The sequence below is a fragment of the Pyrus communis genome, chromosome 10, assembly GCF_041283825.1.
Source record: "Pyrus communis isolate YQ-2024b chromosome 10, ASM4128382v1, whole genome shotgun sequence".
Classification (NCBI taxonomy): Eukaryota; Viridiplantae; Streptophyta; class Magnoliopsida; order Rosales; family Rosaceae; genus Pyrus; species Pyrus communis.
The window spans coordinates 20,901,778-20,921,032 of record NC_142574.1 but is presented as its reverse complement, the minus strand read 5'-3'; the positions used below and the strand labels follow the sequence as shown (position 1 = coordinate 20,921,032).

The window sequence follows — 19,255 nt, the reverse complement described above, 5'->3', positions numbered from 1 at the left end:
TTGGCTCCGTATCCTACATTCAAGGTTGCAAATGACTTTTTCATACACAATATCGCTTGCATAGGAAAAACATGACCCTGTTTGAAATTGGACTAAGATGGGGAGATTTGGGAGGCAAGGCCATCTCCAACCGAATGATGGCTAGATGACTCGGTTTAGCCTTCCAAGGAATTAATATTTTAATGAACAATGCCATGTCATATTTCTTACCATCTCCAACCGAGGGACCAGAGGATCATATGCCAAACATAGCTCTATGACAAAAAACCATCTCCAACCGACAAGGCCAAAGGGTCGTAGGGCCAAACATAATTTATTATTTTAATTTAAAAACTACAACAACTTAAATTTAAAGTTTATAATCATCATCAACATCATCATCCGTCATTGTAGGATTATAGTCGGAGGTAAACAACTGTCGTCGGGCCATAATTTCCCTTATTTTCTTATCAAAATAGGCCTTACTCATTAGAGTGTAATCTGAAGTGTAACATCCCACATCGCTCGACAGAGGAGAGGGGTGATGTGCCTTATATGTACATACCCACCTCCATATAGCACCAGGCATTTTGGGAACTCACTAGCTTTGGGTTCCGTCGGAACTTCGAAGTTAAGCGAGTTCGGGCAAGAGAATTCCCAGGATGGGTGACCCACTGGGAAGTTCTCGCATGAATTCCTAGAAACAAAACCGTGAGGGCATGGCCGGGGTCCAAAACGGATAATATCGTGTTACGGCGAAGCCGGACTGGGATGTGATAATTTGGTATCAGAGTCACTCTGCCGTGTGGTGCAAGTGTGCCAACGAGAACGTCGGGCCCCTAAAGGGGGTGGATTGTAACATCCCACATCAACCAACGGAGAGGGGGTGATGTGCCTTATATGTACAAACCCACCTCCATATAGCGTGAGGTCTTTTGGTAACTCACTGGCTTCGGGTTCCATCGGAACTCCCAAGTTAAGTGAGTTTAGGCAAGAACAATCCCAGGATGAGTGACCCACTGGGAAGTTCTTGTGTGAGTTCCCAGAAACAAAATCATGAGGGTGTGGCCCAAAGTGGACAATATCGTACGGGCGAGAGCATTTCCATGATAGGTGACCCACTGGGAAGTTCTTGTGTGAGTTCTTAGAAACAAAACCTTGAAGGTGTGGCCTAAAGCGGATAATATCGTGCTACGGCAGAGCCGGTATGGGATGTGACAGAATGGTATCAGAGCCACTCTGCCGTGTGGTGCGAGTGTGCCGATGAAGACGCCAAGTTCCCTTTAAGTGGGTGGATTGTAACATCCCACATCGCCTAACGGAGAAGGGTGATGTGCCTTATATGTACATGCCCACCTCCATATAGCAACAGGCCTTTTGGGAACTCACTGGCTTCGGGTTTCGTCGGAACTTCGAAGTTAAAGTGAGTTCGGGCGAGATCATTCCCAGGATAGGTGACCTATTAGGAAGTTCTTACGTGAGTTCCTAAAAACAAAACTGTGAAGGCGTGGCTGGGGCCCAAAGCGGATAATATCGTGCTACGGTAGAGTCGAGCCGGGGATGTGGTGGGGGTCCAGGCCGGGATGTGACAATTTGGTATCAGAGCCAATCCTTGGCCGGAAGTGTGCCGATAAGGACGTTGGGCCCCTAAGGGGTGGATTGTTAGATCTTACATTGCCTAGGGGAGTGGATCCTGTAAGCTTTATATGTATATTCTCATCTTTACCTAGCACGAGACCTTTTTTGGAACTCACTAGCTTCTGGTTCCATCGGAACTCTAAAGTTAAGCGAGCTCGGGCGAGAGCATTCCCAAAATAGGTGACCCACTGGGAAGATCTCGTGTGAGTTTCTAGAAACAAAACAGTGAGGGCGTGGCCCAAAGCAGACAATATCGTGCTACGGCGGAGTCGGTCTGGAATGTGACAGAATGGTATCGGAACCCCTTTTCCATGTGGTGCGAGTGTGCCGACGAGGACGTTGGACCCCTAAGGGGGGGTGGGTTATAACATCCCACATTACCCGACATAAGGGGGTGTTATGCCTTATATGTACATGCCCACCTCCATATAGCACCAGGCCTTTTGGGAACTCACTGGCTTCGGGTTCCGTCGGAACTTCGAAGTTAAGCGAGTTCGGGCGAGAGCATTCCCATGATGGGTGACCCACTGGGAAGTTATCGCGTGAGTTCCCAGAAACAAAACCGTGGAGGTGTGGTCGGGGTCCAAAGCGGACTGGGATGTGACATGAAGTGTTCCTTTGCATATTCCTATCATCCATCTATTCTTGTATTTGTTTAGCCCGTTCTTCATGCCTACAGTTTATTTCTTCCACGGTAACGGCATTTTGCTCCGCCATTAATCACAAAGAGGCTGTGAAGATGTGGTCGGGGTCCAAAGCGGACAATATCGTGCTACGGCAAAGCCGGACTGGGATGTGACATGAAGTGTTCCTTTGCATATTCCTATCATCCATCTATTCTTGTATTTGTTTAGCCCGTTCTTCATGCCTACAATTTATTTCTTCCACGGTAATGGCATTTTGCTCCGCCATTAATCACAAAGAGGCTGCCATTTCCTGTTGAAAGGCGTAATTATCCTTTGCCTTGCCCTTTTCCTTCAATTTTCGGGCCTTATTTCGTCTCATAGCCCTAGATGGAACCTTCACCCTAAGACGGATTTTCTACCCTTGTTTCTTGAATGTAGGAGATCCATCTTCATTACCATCTGCAGTTGAGGTGGATCTTCAAATAACACCCACCATTTACAAATTTCCCAACAACTGTGATGTTGAAAGGGTTTCGAGTTGTCCTCCATATACAATTCCTTTACTTGGCATACCTAGAAAATATAATTACAAAAATTAAAGAAAATTAATTTATGAAATTAAATGTAATATAATTAAATATTTAAAATAAATTGTGAAAACACTTACTTCATCGTAGTAATTGACGCCGGTTTCATGTCTACTTGTGGCCGTTAACACTGCTTGATGCCATTTATTCAAACTTGGATGAAGATGTTTCTTCCATCTTGAAGAACAACTTTCGTGGTTTCGGGTATTTGGTGGAGTGGTGCATTTATAGAACTCATAATATTTTTTGGACGTACAAGTCCAAACACCTTCACTTGTTTGAGAACTCCCCCTCACTCTATCTTCCGAGACCCATCTATAAGCCCTGCAAAGAGCTTCATCTTCTTTTCAGGTTCAAGCCCTACCTTTCATTGCAAATGTGGCCATTCGAAAATTATTGAAAAAATTGAAGGAAAAATTATTGAAAAAATCGAAGGAAAAATTATTGAAAGAGGTAAGAAAATAGAATGTGAAGAATTGAAATAGAATGAAGTAAGATAGTATGGAACGGTGAAAATTATGTGAGAAATGGTGTACGAATGGTTTAGGTATTTATGGGAAAAAAATGGGAAATTTTTAAAAGTTTTCAAAAAAAATTTGGCCCAAAAAAAAAAAAATTAATCAAATCTAACAGCTATATAACGTCAGCTAGTCGTTAGTTTCAAATAATTAGGCTGGCCCAGGCCTAGCTGGCCCGGGCCTGGCTGGCTGGCTCATTTGGGCCAGCTAGTTGGCTCATTTGGGCCAGCTAATTGGCCTGTGGGGCCCACGAGCCCTTTGGCCTAGCCCTCGGTTGGAGACTGTTTTTATGTTATTTCAGGCTATTTTCGGCTCTCTGGCCCTCTGACCGGATCAGTTGGAGATGGCCTAAGGTTGTCAATACTATCTTAGATCCTCAAACTAAGGCCATCTCCAACCGAGGACTGGCCAAAGGACTTGTTTTAGCCCTCTAGCCCTCTAAGATATTAATATTTTAATGAACAGTATATGACCATATTTGACTCTATCTACAACCGAGGGCCAAAGGGCCATAAGGCTCGTTTTAGCCATATCACAAAAAAACCGTCTCCAACCAAGGGCCAAAAAGCCATAGGGCCCAACATAAATTCAAATCCAACATCAACTTAAATTTAAAAACTACAACGGTAACTGGCCCAAAAAAATAGAACTTAAATTTAATGAATGGTTTAGGTATTTATAGGAAAAAAAATTTAGAATTTTTAAGAGTTAAAAAAAAACAAATTGGCCCAAAAAACCCAAAAACAAAAAAAAAAAAAAAACAAAAAAACAAAAAAAAATTTGAATACAACGGCTAGTCAGCTAGTCATTGGATTCAAAATTTTCTTTAAGCATTCCTGTCGATTATAATCGACAGGAATGTATTTATATTAAATATAAATGCATTCCTGTCGGTTATATCCGACAAGATTTTTTGAATTTCTGGCCAGCCCCGAGCTGGCTGGTTGGCTGCATGCAGCCAGCACTTTGGCCTTTTCAGATTACATGGGGCCCACAAGCCCTCTAGCCTAGCCCTCGGTTGGAGACGGTTTTCGGGCTATTTTCAGCCCTCTAGATCTTTCGGTTGGAGATGGCCTAAGTCACTAAGTACTACGATTTAGTGATATTCGTCTTCACTTGTAAGTGAGAAGTCTTAGGTTCAATTCTCGCCAAATGCGAGTTTGAACCACATTATTAATAGCTTAATGTGAGGCTAAGTCCACCTCATTCCCTTAGGGGGCGTTTGTTTGCCCTCACTAAGTTGGACTGGACTGGACTGGACTGGACTGGACTAGTATTAGTCCAATACTGTGTTTGTTCCATGCTGGGACTAACATTAATGAGACTAAAGGGGACTAGCATGGACAAAACCCTTCACTAAGAGGTCTTAGCGAGACCCCCCAATAACCATGGGACTAGCTAAGACTATCCTCTCTTTCTCGTCCTTGTCATGCTCAACGACCACTCTCGACAGACTCCTCATCATCTCCGGTCACCTAGATCAATCATTAACTTTCCGACTCTCTTTCAGATCCATTTCACAACGAACTTTCATATAAAATATACCAAATTGAAGCTGGGAGTGACAAGATTACGATTTTACCTGAATCGAGGCTAAAATGTGGTCAAATGTGGCCGAAAAATGGCCTGGAAGTCTCGGCCTATTTGGGCTTCTTCAAATCCATGACAGATTCGAGCATTCAAAGCTAAGATCTCGGTCCAGGGATGGTGATGAATTTTTTGGCGGTGCTAACTTCATCCAATTTAACAAGGGTTGGCCGGAAAACACATCGGGAAACCTGCAACTTGTCGGGAAAATTGAAGCCGTGAGGTTCCGTTCGAACAACGCATAGCTAGAGAGGGAGGGAGGATAGAGAAATAGAGACTGGAATCAATAAGGAGTTTGACCAGGAATGAGAAAGAGACATGAATTGAGAGGTCTAAGAGGAAAAAAAGAGGGAGAGGGTGGGACGATGAGAGAAGAGGAAAAGAGTGGAACGGAAATGGTAGGAAAAGATAGAGAAAAAGATAAGATTATAATAAAATATTAATAATTTATATATTAAATAATATAATATTAGAATTTGTTATTATCCAGCTTCTTAGTTCAATACTGCACCAAACGCTTCACTAAGTTAGTCCAGTTTAGTCTAGTCTAAGCCAATCCAGCTTAGTCCTTGAAGCTAATCCAGTCCGAGATAGTCCGGCGCAACAAACGCCTCCTTAGTGTAGATAATATCACTTGTTCAAAAGAAGGAAGAAAAAAAAACCTAGAGAAATATCACGTGACTAAATTGCAGTTGCTAATATATACATATACATATATACATATACATATATATATATATATATATATATATATATATATATATACACATATACATATATATACATATATATAGACACATATACATATACATATGTATAGACACATATACATATACATATATATACACACATATACATATACATATATACACACACATATACATATACATATATATACATACATACATATACATACATATATACATACACATACATATACATACATACATACATATATATACACATACATACATATATATACACATACATATATATATACACATACATATATATATATATATATATATATATATATATATATATATATATATATTGCGTGTGTGTGTGTGTGTGTGTGTGTGTGTGTACGTATGTATGTGTGATTCTTTAAACATTCGTGATTCCTTAATAATAATGTTAATAATAATAAAATATAACAATTATGGCATCTAACATCACTCTTATACCAAGATCGTGCCATATTAATTAACATTTTATCCTTTGGAATATACTTGTATACTATGACTTTTTGTGGAAATCTTTGACCACCACTAAAGGATTGAACTAACTTTAAATACGTGATTTTCACATATTTTTTTAGTTTTTGACACACCTTTCTTTATTTATAACATCAGATTGAATGAATCAAATGAAATCAACATCCAGAATTAAACAAAAGTGTGTAAGAAGTTAAAAATTGTGTAGAAATCACTTCCTTAACTTTATATGGATCGCATTAACTCTTAGATTATGTACCATAATTTTTAAGGTCATATTCCTTTCAAACAAAACAAAACAAAAACCTTTGAGTTGACCAATAAAATATGACAAAATAGAATAAACTTTTGGAATATAAGTAACTTCTTACTGGAAAATTGGAAACATTTTTCGTTGCATATAAATAAGATTTTGAAAGGCATGCATAAACCTTTTATGTTCATCATTTAAAAAGAGCTATTTTTAGTGTGTAAGACTATGAATTTGTTTATGACTGCGATTAAAAGCGTTTTATGATAACTAAAAACGTTGATTAAAAGCGTTTTATGATAACTAAAAACGTTTATATCCACATTAGTCAAGAAAAAAAAAAACCACCTAAAAGTGATTTGTGGATAGTTAGTTTTTTTATTTTTTTATTTTGAAAAGGTATGATATTCATTAATAAGAAATGGATACATACATCAATGAGGATAGGGTGCTAACAAAGGGCCTCGATAAAAACTTTGCCAGGGTTTTCAACTAGGTCGAAGGGAAAAAGAGTGTCATGCACCAACATAATTAATTAGGAATTACTATCCTCAAAGAAAAGATCAAGAATTACATATGGGGGTTCCTCAAACCAAGTCGCAGTGTTACCATAACTCAAGCTCATACGCCAACTAATCAGACGTAACTGTGTCATCACTGTTGAATCTTTATTCTTTGGAATAAAAGTAACATGAGTGCAATTGATTTTTTCAACATTTTTCCCGATGAGAGGAGAGCCTGGACTCCGTTGCATACATCGTTGCCAACAATATCCCAATGTTTTTGGTAAAAACCCGGAGACATTCCATCTTGTCCTAGAGCCTTAGTCAGATGCATCTAAAAAAGAGCAAATTTTATCTCTTCATCCTCAAACAATTCTGTAAGGTCCTCATTCATACTTTCGGTAACCCTTGGTTGTACATACTGTAGAATTCCCTCTCCATTTGTTGGACCCTCAGAGTCAAACAATTTTTCAAAGTAGCTCACTACTATCTCCTCCAAACCAACTTTATCCTCACCCCATAATCCTTGGTCATCAAATAATCCAGTCAACAAGTTTGCACGCCTTCTTCGGTTAGCCTTTGGGTGAAAATATTTTGTGTTTTGATCGTCGAGTCTCAACCAATTTGCACAAGAATGTTGCCTCGAAAATGCTTCCTCCAGTGCAAGCAAAGAATGTAATTTATTCTAGAGTTCATACCTTTGTGCTATTGACGTTTCCGTGAAAGGTTGTCCAAATAAGCTATTTAATTTATCCTCCATCTCTGCGATCTCTCCTGGAATTGAGTGTTCATTGTTCTTTGCCCACTTCAATAATTCCACTTTGGTAGCTTTAATTTTCTCCGTCACTTTAAACATAGGAGACCCCACAATTTCTGAATTCCAACCCTCCTGTACCGTTTCTCGACACCCCTCTTTTCTGGACCCTTGTAAATCTGTTGTTGCTGCACCATTTCTTTGTTTCTTGAGAAATTGCTGAAAGATTAAGATGACTCTCCCCACTGCTTTCTAAAACCATAACTCTGGTTGCCGCGATTTTTCTCTAGTAATTCGGCACTAATAGCCAACTCTTCTGCTTCTGAGGGGGAGTTAACACGTTGTAATCCAATTTTGTCACGAATGAAGGTCTTAATCCAAACAAATACCGTGTAGTTTGTAGTGCAAGGGACTAAGTGAGACGATTTGTTGTAGCAAGGTTGAAAAACTCCTGCGAATACTCCTGCACAGTTCGCCTCCCTTGTACACAACCATGGTAATTTTCAAACAACACCTGCTCATAATTCTAGGGAAGGAATCGAGCCCAAAGCATGCTCTGCATTTTGCGCCAGGTTTGGACACGATTATTTCCTTGCCGCACGCTGAACTCTTGCTGCTCATCCCACCAAATGGCAGCGCTTCCCTTTAGCCTCCATGCCACAACTTTAACTTGTCTCGCTTCAGCTATCTTTGCATATTCAAAGAACTTCTCGCACTCCGCAAGCCAATCTAAGAACTCTTCTATGGATAAATTTCCATTGAAAGTGGAAATTTCAATTTTTTTTTTTTTTTTTTGGTTTCTTCTCGTGGGTTTTCAGGGATGGCAGGGATAACGTTATCTTCGAAATCTGAATCACCATTAGGGATAACTCTGACTTGCTCGTGTGCTATAACCAGTTCGCGAGCATGAACAACACGTTGAGTGCCGCCTACTGCCAGACCTGCAATCATCTCTCTAATTTCAGTGAGAGAATTTTTCATTGTATGATTGATGCGACCCTCCATAGCCACAATCTCTCGACCCACGTCTGGGAAACTTGTGATATGAGGGTTGGTTCTTGCTTTGTCTTCAATTATTGAATCGGAAAACCGGGCTCCGATGCCAACTGACACAGCGGAAGTTGTACGAAAAGGGATCATGAACGGTATCCCTTGAAAGAACTCTGGAATTCCATAAGTTGTGAGAGAAACTATCGTTTCTGAATTTGTATTGATTCAAAAGTTGTCCATTACAAAGCAAATGAACATATTATAAAGACTTGAAATACTTGTTTAAAGAAAATGAAAAGACAAGCAACAATAAATCCTCATTGATCAGGAAAGACCCTCTAAATGACTAGAGACGTTTCTAAACTGTTCGCATCATCAAGCAGTTTTTGTATTCCTACATCAAAAGCTCTGGGTGCCAAGGCTAAAAAGTTCATTGGACATGATAAAATATGTATCACAAGGGATATAACTCAGTTAGATAGAGCAACTTGTTTACACGCTCCAATGTTTTTCAGAGAAGTCTCCACCATGCATGTGTGATATACAGCCTAACCCAAATTAAGGATATAGTTCTCTTCGTAATCTAGGTTAGGGTTCTAAACCGAAAGAAGTGGATTAAAGAGGACTACAATAAATCACAATAATATTTATGTCACTTATATATTTTGTATTCTTTAATTTTTTTTTTTTTTTTTTTTTTATTATTGGAGAAGTATTTGAACTTGAAACTTCCTCAATAGCTTAAATGTTGAAAAATCCTTGGACATTTTCTAACTATTTAGAATTAATTTTGAGTTATATGCATCCATTGCTTGGTCCGAAGAATGAAAGATAAAAAAAAGTTGATCCTTCACAATAATCTTGTAGAATAAAATTTATATACAAATGACTTTTTAAATAAAACCTTTGACAACCACTAATATCTTATCAAAAACCAAAAATAAAAAATAAATAAAAAATAAATAAAGATTAAACTTTACATGCATGCATGCCATCCACCAAAAGAAAAAAAAAATGATATTGCCATTGTTGAAATAATAAGGCTATTTCCAGCCAAAGAGTTGTAGGCCACAATGGGTTAAAGGGAATTAGGTTAAGAGAATCAAGCTAATTAAGTTTGGTCTTAGGACAGGACAATTTAAATTTCGTCCAAAATGTAATAAAATATGAAGCAAAATATATCGCTGCATGGGTGGAGATGAAAAAAAATTAGTTCTAAGGTAGTCTTTAAAATATTAATTTTTTGAGAGCTAAAACATAGTCAAGGGCACGTTTAGCCCTTTATGACTAGAAATGGTCTAACAAAAAAAACTTTCGTCTCACATATTATATTTCTTTCTCTCTCATCTAATATTTTTTTTTTTTTAAATAATGAAAACTTGAACTATCGGTAGGTGGTGATAATTTACATATTAATTTTGAAACACGTAAACTAGTAACATTATGATACTATATTAACGTTGAGCAAAAGAAACTTCTCGCCAAATAAAATAAAAAAAATGTCATATAGAATACGAAGGATCCATTGACTATGAGCAAAAATCAAAGTAGAGATCGGAGATGTACGGTTGGTGGGAGTGCTAATGTCTGCTTTGGCGTTGGTAGGTTGGTCAAATACTCCTTACCAAAACCAATAGGCAAAGAGATGCTTAGTAGACTAGTATTTTTTATTATATCTATAAATTATGTGATGTATTGCAAATAAAAGGTAATTTAGCTAGAGATCAATAAAAATTTTACTATTTGGCAATATATCAGTGCTATATTTTTATTCTAAACTTAATCAATGATGTATTTTTATTAATTACGTATAGGTCAATGATAAATATTGCATGGGTTAATATATCTCTCTGCACCAACCATACACCACTAGACTTCCAAAACCTCTCAGAGGCCCCTTCCTCTCAAATTCCCAAAACCCAAAAGATTCAACCTTTCAACATTTGGAATTTCAAACCATAAAACACCAAATCCCAAGAATCCAACCCGAATTACCCAAAAACCATGACCAAGACCGACACCCTTCGTCGAGGCCCTGCTTGTCCCCCCCCCTCCACGAAATCCACCCACTCCGCCACCACCGCCCCCAAGAAATGCCTCAGCACCTCCTTGGGCGACAACCTGGACGACATCAATGTCGCCGCCGCCAAAAGCTTAGACCCCAAAACGACGGGTTTGATGTTTTCTTCTTTTGGGTTTGAAATCTTTTTGCATTTTGATTAATTTGATAGGTTCTATCTCATTTTGTTCTATGACATGAAATTTATAATTTTTTTTTTAAGAAGTAATTTTACGGGTCAAGAGAGACTCCATGAAATGTGGAAAAGATTACGGGAAGAAGAAGAGAACCAGGAAACGAACACTGCAATGCATTTCTGAATAGAAATGTAAAAACAGAACCAGAAAATGGACACTGCATTGCAGTGTCTAAATCAAAACATCAATAAATAAATAAATAAACAGAACCAGAAAACAGACACTACATTGTAGTGTTTGAATCAAAATGTAAAAAAAGAAAAACAGAACCAGGAATCGGACATTGCATTGCATTGTCTGAATCAAAATATAAAAAAGAAAAGAAAAAAAAAGAACCAGGAAACAGACATTACGTTGTAGTTATTGAATCAAAATGTAATACAAGAAAAACAGGACAGGAAAACGAACACTACATTGTAGTGTTTGAATATAAACGTAAAAATAAATAGTTGCTTGAAGAATGAAGCATAGAAGGAGTGTGAGTGATGGGAAACAATGGAACTAGGAAATGGACACTGCAATGCAGCATTTGAGAAATGGGATGTCAGTTGAAGTGGATGTCAGCTATAATGGTAGATTCTATAATTTTTGTTTATTTTAAATGTATTTAAGTGTCATAATACATGATTGACCTATTTATAATTAACATAAATATTGTTGATCTATTGTCAATATGGTAACTTTGTATTGATTTTATACAAAATCATCTATAAATAAAAGTAAGCACACTAATCAATATTCAAATATTTAATCATTAACGATCACTTTATGTAATTTACAAAATATAATTTACATAAATGTTCTCGTTAACATTATCCGTAGAGGCAATAGTAGCACCAATAGTATCTTCTCCAGATCCTTTTGGTGAGGATCTGTAAATCATGTCCGTTTATTGTATATCGTGCAGTCAATTTTTGTCAGGTATTGTTTGTGTTTAATTTTAAATAAAAATATTTAAAATAATTTATGATCGCATAATATATGATGAACGAACCCGATTCACGAATATTTAAAATCTTCACAAAGATGATCCCACGGAGATCCGGATTCATATTACTCTTCATAGTAGCATAGCTCATTTCTTTTGCTTTTGGGGTTCTGATTTGTATGAGCGTCAAATGTTGTAATCACACGCCACTCTCTGTATGGCCTATATATATAGATAAATGCATGCATTGACAGAAGAGAACAGAGCAGAGTCAGCAGACACAACGAACCGACCCAGGTCCTCCAGAGAGCCCCCAAACCCCAATCGCAGCCCCTCCATCTCCTCTCCCTCATTAGGCAAATTAGGCAATTGGGTCGGGTCCCACAGTCTGATGAGAGATTTCCAAATCCCTCAGAGACGAAGATCCACACATTCCAACATCAAACCCAGCCCTACGTATCCTTCTCCCATCCCCTGAAGCCTTTAGCCTCCTCCCCTTATACCTCCACTCCTCTATGTTTTTTCTGCTTCTCTGTCTTTGTTTCTGAACTCAATAGTTTGAATTTTTGTTAATTCTTTCATCTGGGTACCTCCGGATTATTGGTTTTTCTCTTTGGTCCATCTGGGTAGCTCTGGTTTTGAGTATTTTATTGATTCGTCACTGCTTTTTTAAAAGGTTAGGTTTTTTTTTTTTTTTTTTTTTCCCTTCATCTGGGCACCTTTGATTTCGATTGATTTCGCTGTGTGTTGCGGGGATTTGGAGGCCTCATTCGGGATCCGGGTCGGTGCTGTTTTTGGAGTTGGAGGTCTGTCCATGGGCGCTTTGGATGAAGGGCATTTCTGCTCGGAGCTTGAGAACGGAGTGAAGCTGGGTTGCATAGAGCTGAGTTTCGAGGAAGAACCCGAAACCATAGCTATTGAGGATGCTGTTAAAGTTCTCATGCAGGGCCTGGGGGAGGATGTTAACAGAGAAGGTTTGAAGAAGACGCCTTTTCGCGTTGCGAAAGCCCTCCGGGAAGGAACAAGGGGTAATTACTTTCTTAACTCCGTTTTGCTTTTGTTTGACAAGACGATACTTTAAACTATTCTAATTTGCGGAGAGGGAAGTTTTTTCCCCATCTTGCGTTTGCTGATTTTATTGTGTTATGTGGGCCATTTGGCAGCATTTTCTTTAATTTTTGTAGTACCTTTGAATTGTTGAGGCTTTTGGGTAGTTGGTTTTGGTTGTCAACAATTGAATAGTCATTGTTTAATAATTCGGAATTTCCCCAGTTGTGTTCCAAGTATCATGGACTCCCTACGGAAATTGTTAGCAATGATACAAAATGCTTCCTGCTCACAGCCGGCCTCTGCAACTTATCGACCTCGAAAACTCTGACCTCAGATTTCAGGATTGCAACTGTATGCATAATTTCCAGTGCACGATTTTCATTTTCTTTTGGAACTTCAAAAAGTTACTTTCTTTTGGAATGCTCACCGTGTGTGAATCCCCTTTTAATCGTCCCTTTTTCTGTAAACGCTTAAGTCTAAGTTTATTCATTATGGCTGCCAAAATCATCTAGAATGGCTTCTGTCTCTAGGCTGCTAGGGGCGAGAAATTGTGCCCCAACTATTTTACGAGGCTAGGTTCTTCATTGGCATATGTGTGTGTGCGCGCGCGCGCATTATCTCCAAGTTAAGAAGTTTTTCCCAATTTCCGTTGCGGATTTGATTCTTTATGCAGCATGATTCATTCACCTACTTTTAATATGACATGGATGATATTGGTGGCGCTGATTTCTTTTAAAATATTCACCTAAAAGTGAAGCTATCCCAAGCACTGATTTGGAAACTTTAATTATTTTCCAGGTTACAGACAAAAGGTTAAGGACATTGTGCAAGGTGCTTTATTTCCTGAAGCTGGTCTGGACAACGCAGTTGGTCATGCTGGGGGAGCTGGTGGACTTGTAGTCGTTCGAGATCTTGACCTCTTCTCATACTGTGAATCTTGTATGCTACCATTCCAGGTTAGATGCCATGTGGGTTATGTCCCTTCTGGTCAACGGGTTGTAGGCTTAAGCAAGCTCTCTCGAGTAGCTGATGTGTTTGCAAAACGTCTCCAAGATCCCCAGCGTCTAGCAGATGAAGTGTGTTCAGCTTTACAGCATGGAATCAAACCAGCAGGTGTTGCAGTCGTACTCCAATGTTTGCACGTCCATTTCCCAAATCTGGAATCTGTTTTCCTTGACTCGAACCACCAAGGATGGGTAGAATTACTGGTCAGCTCAGGTTCAGGAGTCTTTGAAAATGAAAATGCTAATCTTTGGGCTGACTTTTGGAGCCTGCTGAGATTCAGAGGCATAAATGTGGAGAAAACTCGCATGAGAGACACAAGCGATCACCATTGGTGTCCATCTCGATCTTCTGCAGGTGCAATTGCTACCTCCGAGATGGAATCTATCAATCCGGGAATGGTCACTGCAGTAGCTTCAATCCTTAGATCGTTGGGTGAAGACCCATTAAGGAAGGAGCTTCTGGGAACACCTGCTCGTTTTGTGAAGTGGTTGATGAGCTTCCAAAATAGTAACTTTGATCTGAAGCTGAATGGCTTTGTTTCTGGTAATGGAGATAGCTTGCAGGAAAAGCATATCCATTCCGAGCTGAACTTGTCATTCTGGTCTCAGTGTGAGCATCATCTACTTCCTTTCTATGGTGTTGTGCATATAGGATATATGTGCACAGAAGGATCCAAACCCATCGGAAAATCTCTTTTACAATCGATTGTGTGTTTTTACGGTTTCAAGCTCCAAGTACAAGAAAGACTCACGCGACAGATAGCAGAGACAGTATCACCACTGTTAGGTGGAGATGTGATTGTGGTTGTGGAGGCTAGCCACACCTGTATGATCTCTAGAGGGATCGAGAAGTTCGGAAGTAGTACAGCAACAATTGCTGTACTGGGTCGATTTTCAACTGACCCCGCTGCAAGAGCCAAGTTTATGCAGGGCATTCCAAACACTGCCGTTTCAGGACGATGATCCTAGTTCATCAACATATTTTATTAAGGCATCCATTTTTCTCGAGCAATTTCTTTGCAAGGCATTCGGTTTAGCCATTGTACCCCAGCTTGACCGTGATAAGTCGAAAGATCAAGTAATCTCGGCAGTCTTGCCCATTTTTCGTGTTGTCAGAATTCATTAGATGACTCCAAAGTTTTGGTCTTTGATCTTCTACTATCTGTAGCATAAGCCCTTGCAAGATTCCAAGCCTGTCTTTGTTTCATCGACTTTATTTTCTCAGTGCTTTTTCTTTGTTCCTTTTCTGGAATACGATGGAAGAAATACTGAAAACAAATAATGCGTTCGACAGTTTTTTCATTGATTCTATGTATTCACCAAGCAACAGGAAACCCATACTACTACTCGAGCAAATGTATTTTCAAGTATTTGAAGATCTTCGGAAAATACGCGTAAATAGAACTTTGAGTAATCTTCATCCAATTTATCAGTTAATAAAACACGTTTTAGTGTCCGTTTTGTGCCCCTTTGTTCACTGCCGTATTCAAAACTCGAAACAGAGTTTGCACGGATCAAATGCAGAGAATGAACAACATTACCAACGAAGGCCTTCGCTTGAAGCGATATAGATTGAACGTGCATATACAAATTACAAAACCATATAAACATCAGCACTTAACAGGCGCATGTATACATATGTCCGACCTGGAACAATGTGATTATACTATTTAGGAGTGAGTTATAAGACATTGAAACAAAATAACTTAGTCATCTAACCACAAGTGTCGGATTTTACTCCATTCGATCCTCATCTTCTGATGAATTTTTGTTCTGGTCTGATAAAGTTTCTTTTTAATCTTGAGAAGTTCTACTCTCGGAAAAGGGCCATTGTAAATATGCTCTTCCGCTGAAGGATCATGCTGAACATGCTCTTGGAGCAAAGGGGATGAAGGCGGTGAAGGGGATGAAATCGGTGAAGGGTTGTCGTGAATATGTGCTTGGGGTGAAGGACCATGGCTATGCTGGATATGTGCTTGGGGCGAAGGATCATGCTGAATATGCTCTTGGAGCAAAGCGGATGAAAGTGGTGAAGGGGGTGAAAGGGGTGAAGGGTTATCGTGAATATGTGCTTGGGGTGAAGGGCCATGGCAATGCTGAATATGTGCTTGGGGCGAAGGATCATGCTGAATATGTTCTTGGAGCAAGGTGGATGAAGACGGTGAAGGGGGTGAAAGGTTATCGTGAATATGTGCTTGGGGTGAAGAGCCATGGCAATGCTGAATATGTGGTTCAGGCGAAGGGCAGTAGCCGTGCTGAGTATGCGCTTGAGGCGAAGGGCAGTAGCCGTACTGAATATGCGCTTGAGGCGAAGGGCCGTGCTGAATATCTGGAAGATGATTCATAGACCATATATTTGAGGCGATGCTGAGGAATATTAGCAGGAGCATACACGGTAACAGTGACAAAGTATCAACCTGCATGTAATAACCACAATAAGCAAACGAACAAGGTACTGGAAAGATACGGGGAAAATCATAACAAACAGATGACAAATTACATCAGTGTCCGTAAAAAGTACAGACCTTTCTTCTACGAGGAAAATTTTTCTCGGCATGCTCAAGCGAATAGCGTATCATGTCAACTATTGTCAACTTAGTTACCGGATCACTGCTTTCTACTAGCACAAAGAGAAACATTTAATTTTGTAAAAATTAATTAATATGCAAACCATAACGGAGAAGGGGATAACTTCAAGGGTCACCTGGGATGTCAAAAATTTGAGTTGTGGGAGGAATACCAAGCAGTTCTCCCAAATGGACACGAACACGAGCACGTTCATCAAGTGAAAGTAAATCACCATGTGTGACGACAAGAAGGGGTTTATCATCTGGAAGAAAAAATGGAGACGTAGTGACTAAACACCTTCAATTCAAGTTTCCAGCACTTCCCTTCCTTCAAAATATTGAAATGAAGATTGAGTCATAAAAACTCAACATCCAAATACCTTTAAATGCCAAGTATCCAGAGTTGAAAGCTGAGGCGATCATTTCGGTATATCGTGTCTCTGCATCTTCATCGCCTTCCATTGATTTCAGAACTGAGAGGCCATTAACAACAAATATGACAAAATTAACGCTCCTGATCTCACTGGACAGATAACCATCATCACGAGCTTTGTACATCATCGTTTTCCTCAAACTTTGACTGTCTGAATCCCTGAGAGTCAATTGAGATCAATTGAAGTGAATGAAAGTAAACAAATTCATAAAACCAAAATGAGAGGGCTGTACAGACTTGGAAATTCAGACCTCATAACAAGCTCCCCATTACGAACACCATTTTCCATCCAGTGCTTCAGTATTATTATGTTTTCGAGTGAATTATCAGACAAACTACGGGTATCATAAAGGCAAAAAGAACTCGAACATCGTGGTATCATATATCCGTGGAGGAAAAAAGTTCCTTCTCCAACAGATGAATTATCTGGCACAAATGAAACAATGCAGGTGAAGCAGTGGAACATAAATAACCAAGTTCATTCACAAATAAACATCTTTCGTGATTCAAAACTGAAGCCATACATGATACTTGGGCTCTTTCAGAGGCAAACTCGTCATCTTCAAACACTTTCGATATTCTATTTACAAGACTGCTCTTTCCAGATCCTTTTGGACCAACCAATAAAAGCGTTGTCGTCTTTGGCACATCATAATTCCTCGGCTTCACAGAACCTACTCTATCAATCCACGCACCCGGGCGGTAGCTGTAAAATTCATGAAGCCAAATCACTTCAAGCAAACATATATAACCAATCTAGCGAATGTATACAAGACAAAACCCTCAACACACAAGATATTCCTGAAATGATATCAAAGAAATGCCTTAATTTTCTGAAAATTCCGATATGTTAAAAGTGTAAAATTTTCTATCCCACATAATTCTTAAATCGAAAGGTCTTGTACTAAACAAATATTATACCTCAAGATTTTGCTCTTGGCTTCTTCCAAATCTTTGCTTCGAATCCGCAAGTCATCATAACCCTGCAAAATTTTCCTATAAACACTTTCCCTCCTCTGATCAGCTTCAAAATCCACAGAAGCAGAAGAATTTTGACTTCCCAATCCGCCAAAATTTCGAAAAACCGGCGCATTTTGTTGATCAAGCACAGCATCCTTGACACTCAGACCATCACTGCTCCATTGAAAACCATAAACCACTTTTAAAGTTAAACTTTGACAAACAGTACATGTATTTAATACAATCACGACGGTCAGATATAATTCGATAGTAATTGTATTAAATACGTGTAATACGAACAAAAAATTGAAACATGGGTTCCGAGGATGACGTCCTATAGTTCAAAACCAAATTTGATCATGCGTTTTTCTTGATAGTTTCTCGGGAACCAAACAGGAAGCAGGAAACCGAGAAAACGAATGGGACTATGGGAATATATGAGGTACCTTAGAATTTGTGATGAAAGTTGGGAGGAGTCTTGGTCGAGTAAGAAGTCTTCTTCTTGCCCTGCATCTGTAATTTTACCATTACATAAATAGTCGGTTATTAACTTCATTTACCCAAATCACATGTCAGAAGGCTAGCTTATGGATCAGCTGATAATTTACCTCTGCCATCGCCACCCATGTCAGCACAGCTCCCTGGGAGTTGCAGTCTTCAGACAGACAGAGATAAAGAGAGAGAGAGAGAGAATAACTAAATTCGCAGAATATCTTTTAGGAAGGATTGAGTAGTAGTTAAGGAACCAGGTTGACGAAGACGACGCACCAGCCACGTGAAAAGCAGAAGATGCGCAAACTGTTGCCACCTGTCGGGCATCACCCATTAATTTATATTTTCTTTTTAATTTAATCCCCTTTTTTTTTTTTTTTTTTTTTTTTTTTTTTTTTTTTTTATCATGCATTGGCCAAGGCTCTCGCTAGTCGCTACACATAATAGCATTTCCCTCGCATTAACGAATTAATAATATGTAAAATCTTTTTATGATTTATTTTTATTAAGGTTTTTCCTTTCTTTGTAATTTCAATTTCATAAGATAACAGATTCTAATTTGAGCGGTGTTACTACTATTTGATCTAATTCACGTCTGTTGTTGATTAAGTCGCATTCCTCCTTATTATAAAACAAAATAATCTTTTTTTATTAATTTTTAGATGACATTCGAACTTCAGTCCAAAGGAGACAAAGTGACAAGTAAGCAAACATGTTTAAGAACTCATTTGGAATTGCTATTAAAATGAGTAAAATGCTTTTTGGTAAAAGGTTATAGAACCAATCCTTGACAAATATATAGAGAATCCTAAAAATGTATTTAAAGTGTTTTTGAAACTCAAAAACATTTTCTCTAAACACACTTTTAGTCATTTAAAAGCAATTTCAAACAAACCCTAATAATGTAGAATTCATG

The 19,255-nt window shown here is 38.8% G+C and overlaps 2 protein-coding genes across 3 annotated transcripts; one reads left to right on the top strand and one right to left on the bottom strand.

The window, feature by feature from the left end:
• The first annotated feature begins 11,997 nt into the window (after positions 1-11,997).
• LOC137728862 (GTP cyclohydrolase 1) lies at positions 11,998-15,189 on the top strand. Its single transcript, XM_068467647.2, has 2 exons — positions 11,998-12,861; positions 13,682-15,189. Exons 1-2 carry the CDS (start codon positions 12,648-12,650, stop codon positions 14,848-14,850), a joined length of 1,383 nt encoding a protein of 460 aa, XP_068323748.2. The 5' UTR covers positions 11,998-12,647; the 3' UTR covers positions 14,851-15,189.
• Positions 15,190-15,424: 235 nt separating this feature from the next.
• Positions 15,425-18,657, bottom strand: LOC137728860 (uncharacterized). Of its 2 annotated transcripts, none has more exons than XM_068467645.2 (9): positions 18,456-18,657; positions 18,294-18,360; positions 17,809-18,021; positions 17,412-17,593; positions 17,139-17,313; positions 16,835-17,046; positions 16,592-16,717; positions 16,413-16,507; positions 15,425-16,304 (listed from the first exon to the last, which is right to left on the bottom strand). In XM_068467645.2, exons 1-9 carry the CDS (start codon positions 18,472-18,474, stop codon positions 15,594-15,596), a joined length of 1,800 nt encoding a protein of 599 aa, XP_068323746.2. In that variant the 5' UTR covers positions 18,475-18,657; the 3' UTR covers positions 15,425-15,593. The 2 variants fall into 2 exon arrangements, with proteins under 2 accessions (XP_068323746.2, XP_068323747.2); XM_068467646.2 differs by having other exon boundaries at positions 16,413-16,504; positions 18,456-18,653.
• Positions 18,658-19,255: the final 598 nt, after the last annotated feature.

Excerpts from the sequence above, each read along its gene's own strand:
- LOC137728860 (XM_068467645.2), bottom strand. Across the intron at positions 18,022-18,293 it reads CTTTCATCACAAATTCTAAG|TGATGGTCTGAGTGTCAAGG; the intron begins GTACCTCATATA and ends TCAATGGAGCAG. Across the intron at positions 16,305-16,412 it reads ATTTTCCTCGTAGAAGAAAG|GTTGATACTTTGTCACTGTT; the intron begins GTCTGTACTTTT and ends TATTACATGCAG.
- LOC137728862 (XM_068467647.2), top strand. The coding sequence starts at position 12,648 with ATGGGCGCTTTGGATGAAGGGCATTTCTGCTCGGAGCTTGAGAACGGA. Across the intron at positions 12,862-13,681 it reads CCTCCGGGAAGGAACAAGGG|GTTACAGACAAAAGGTTAAG; the intron begins GTAATTACTTTC and ends ATTATTTTCCAG.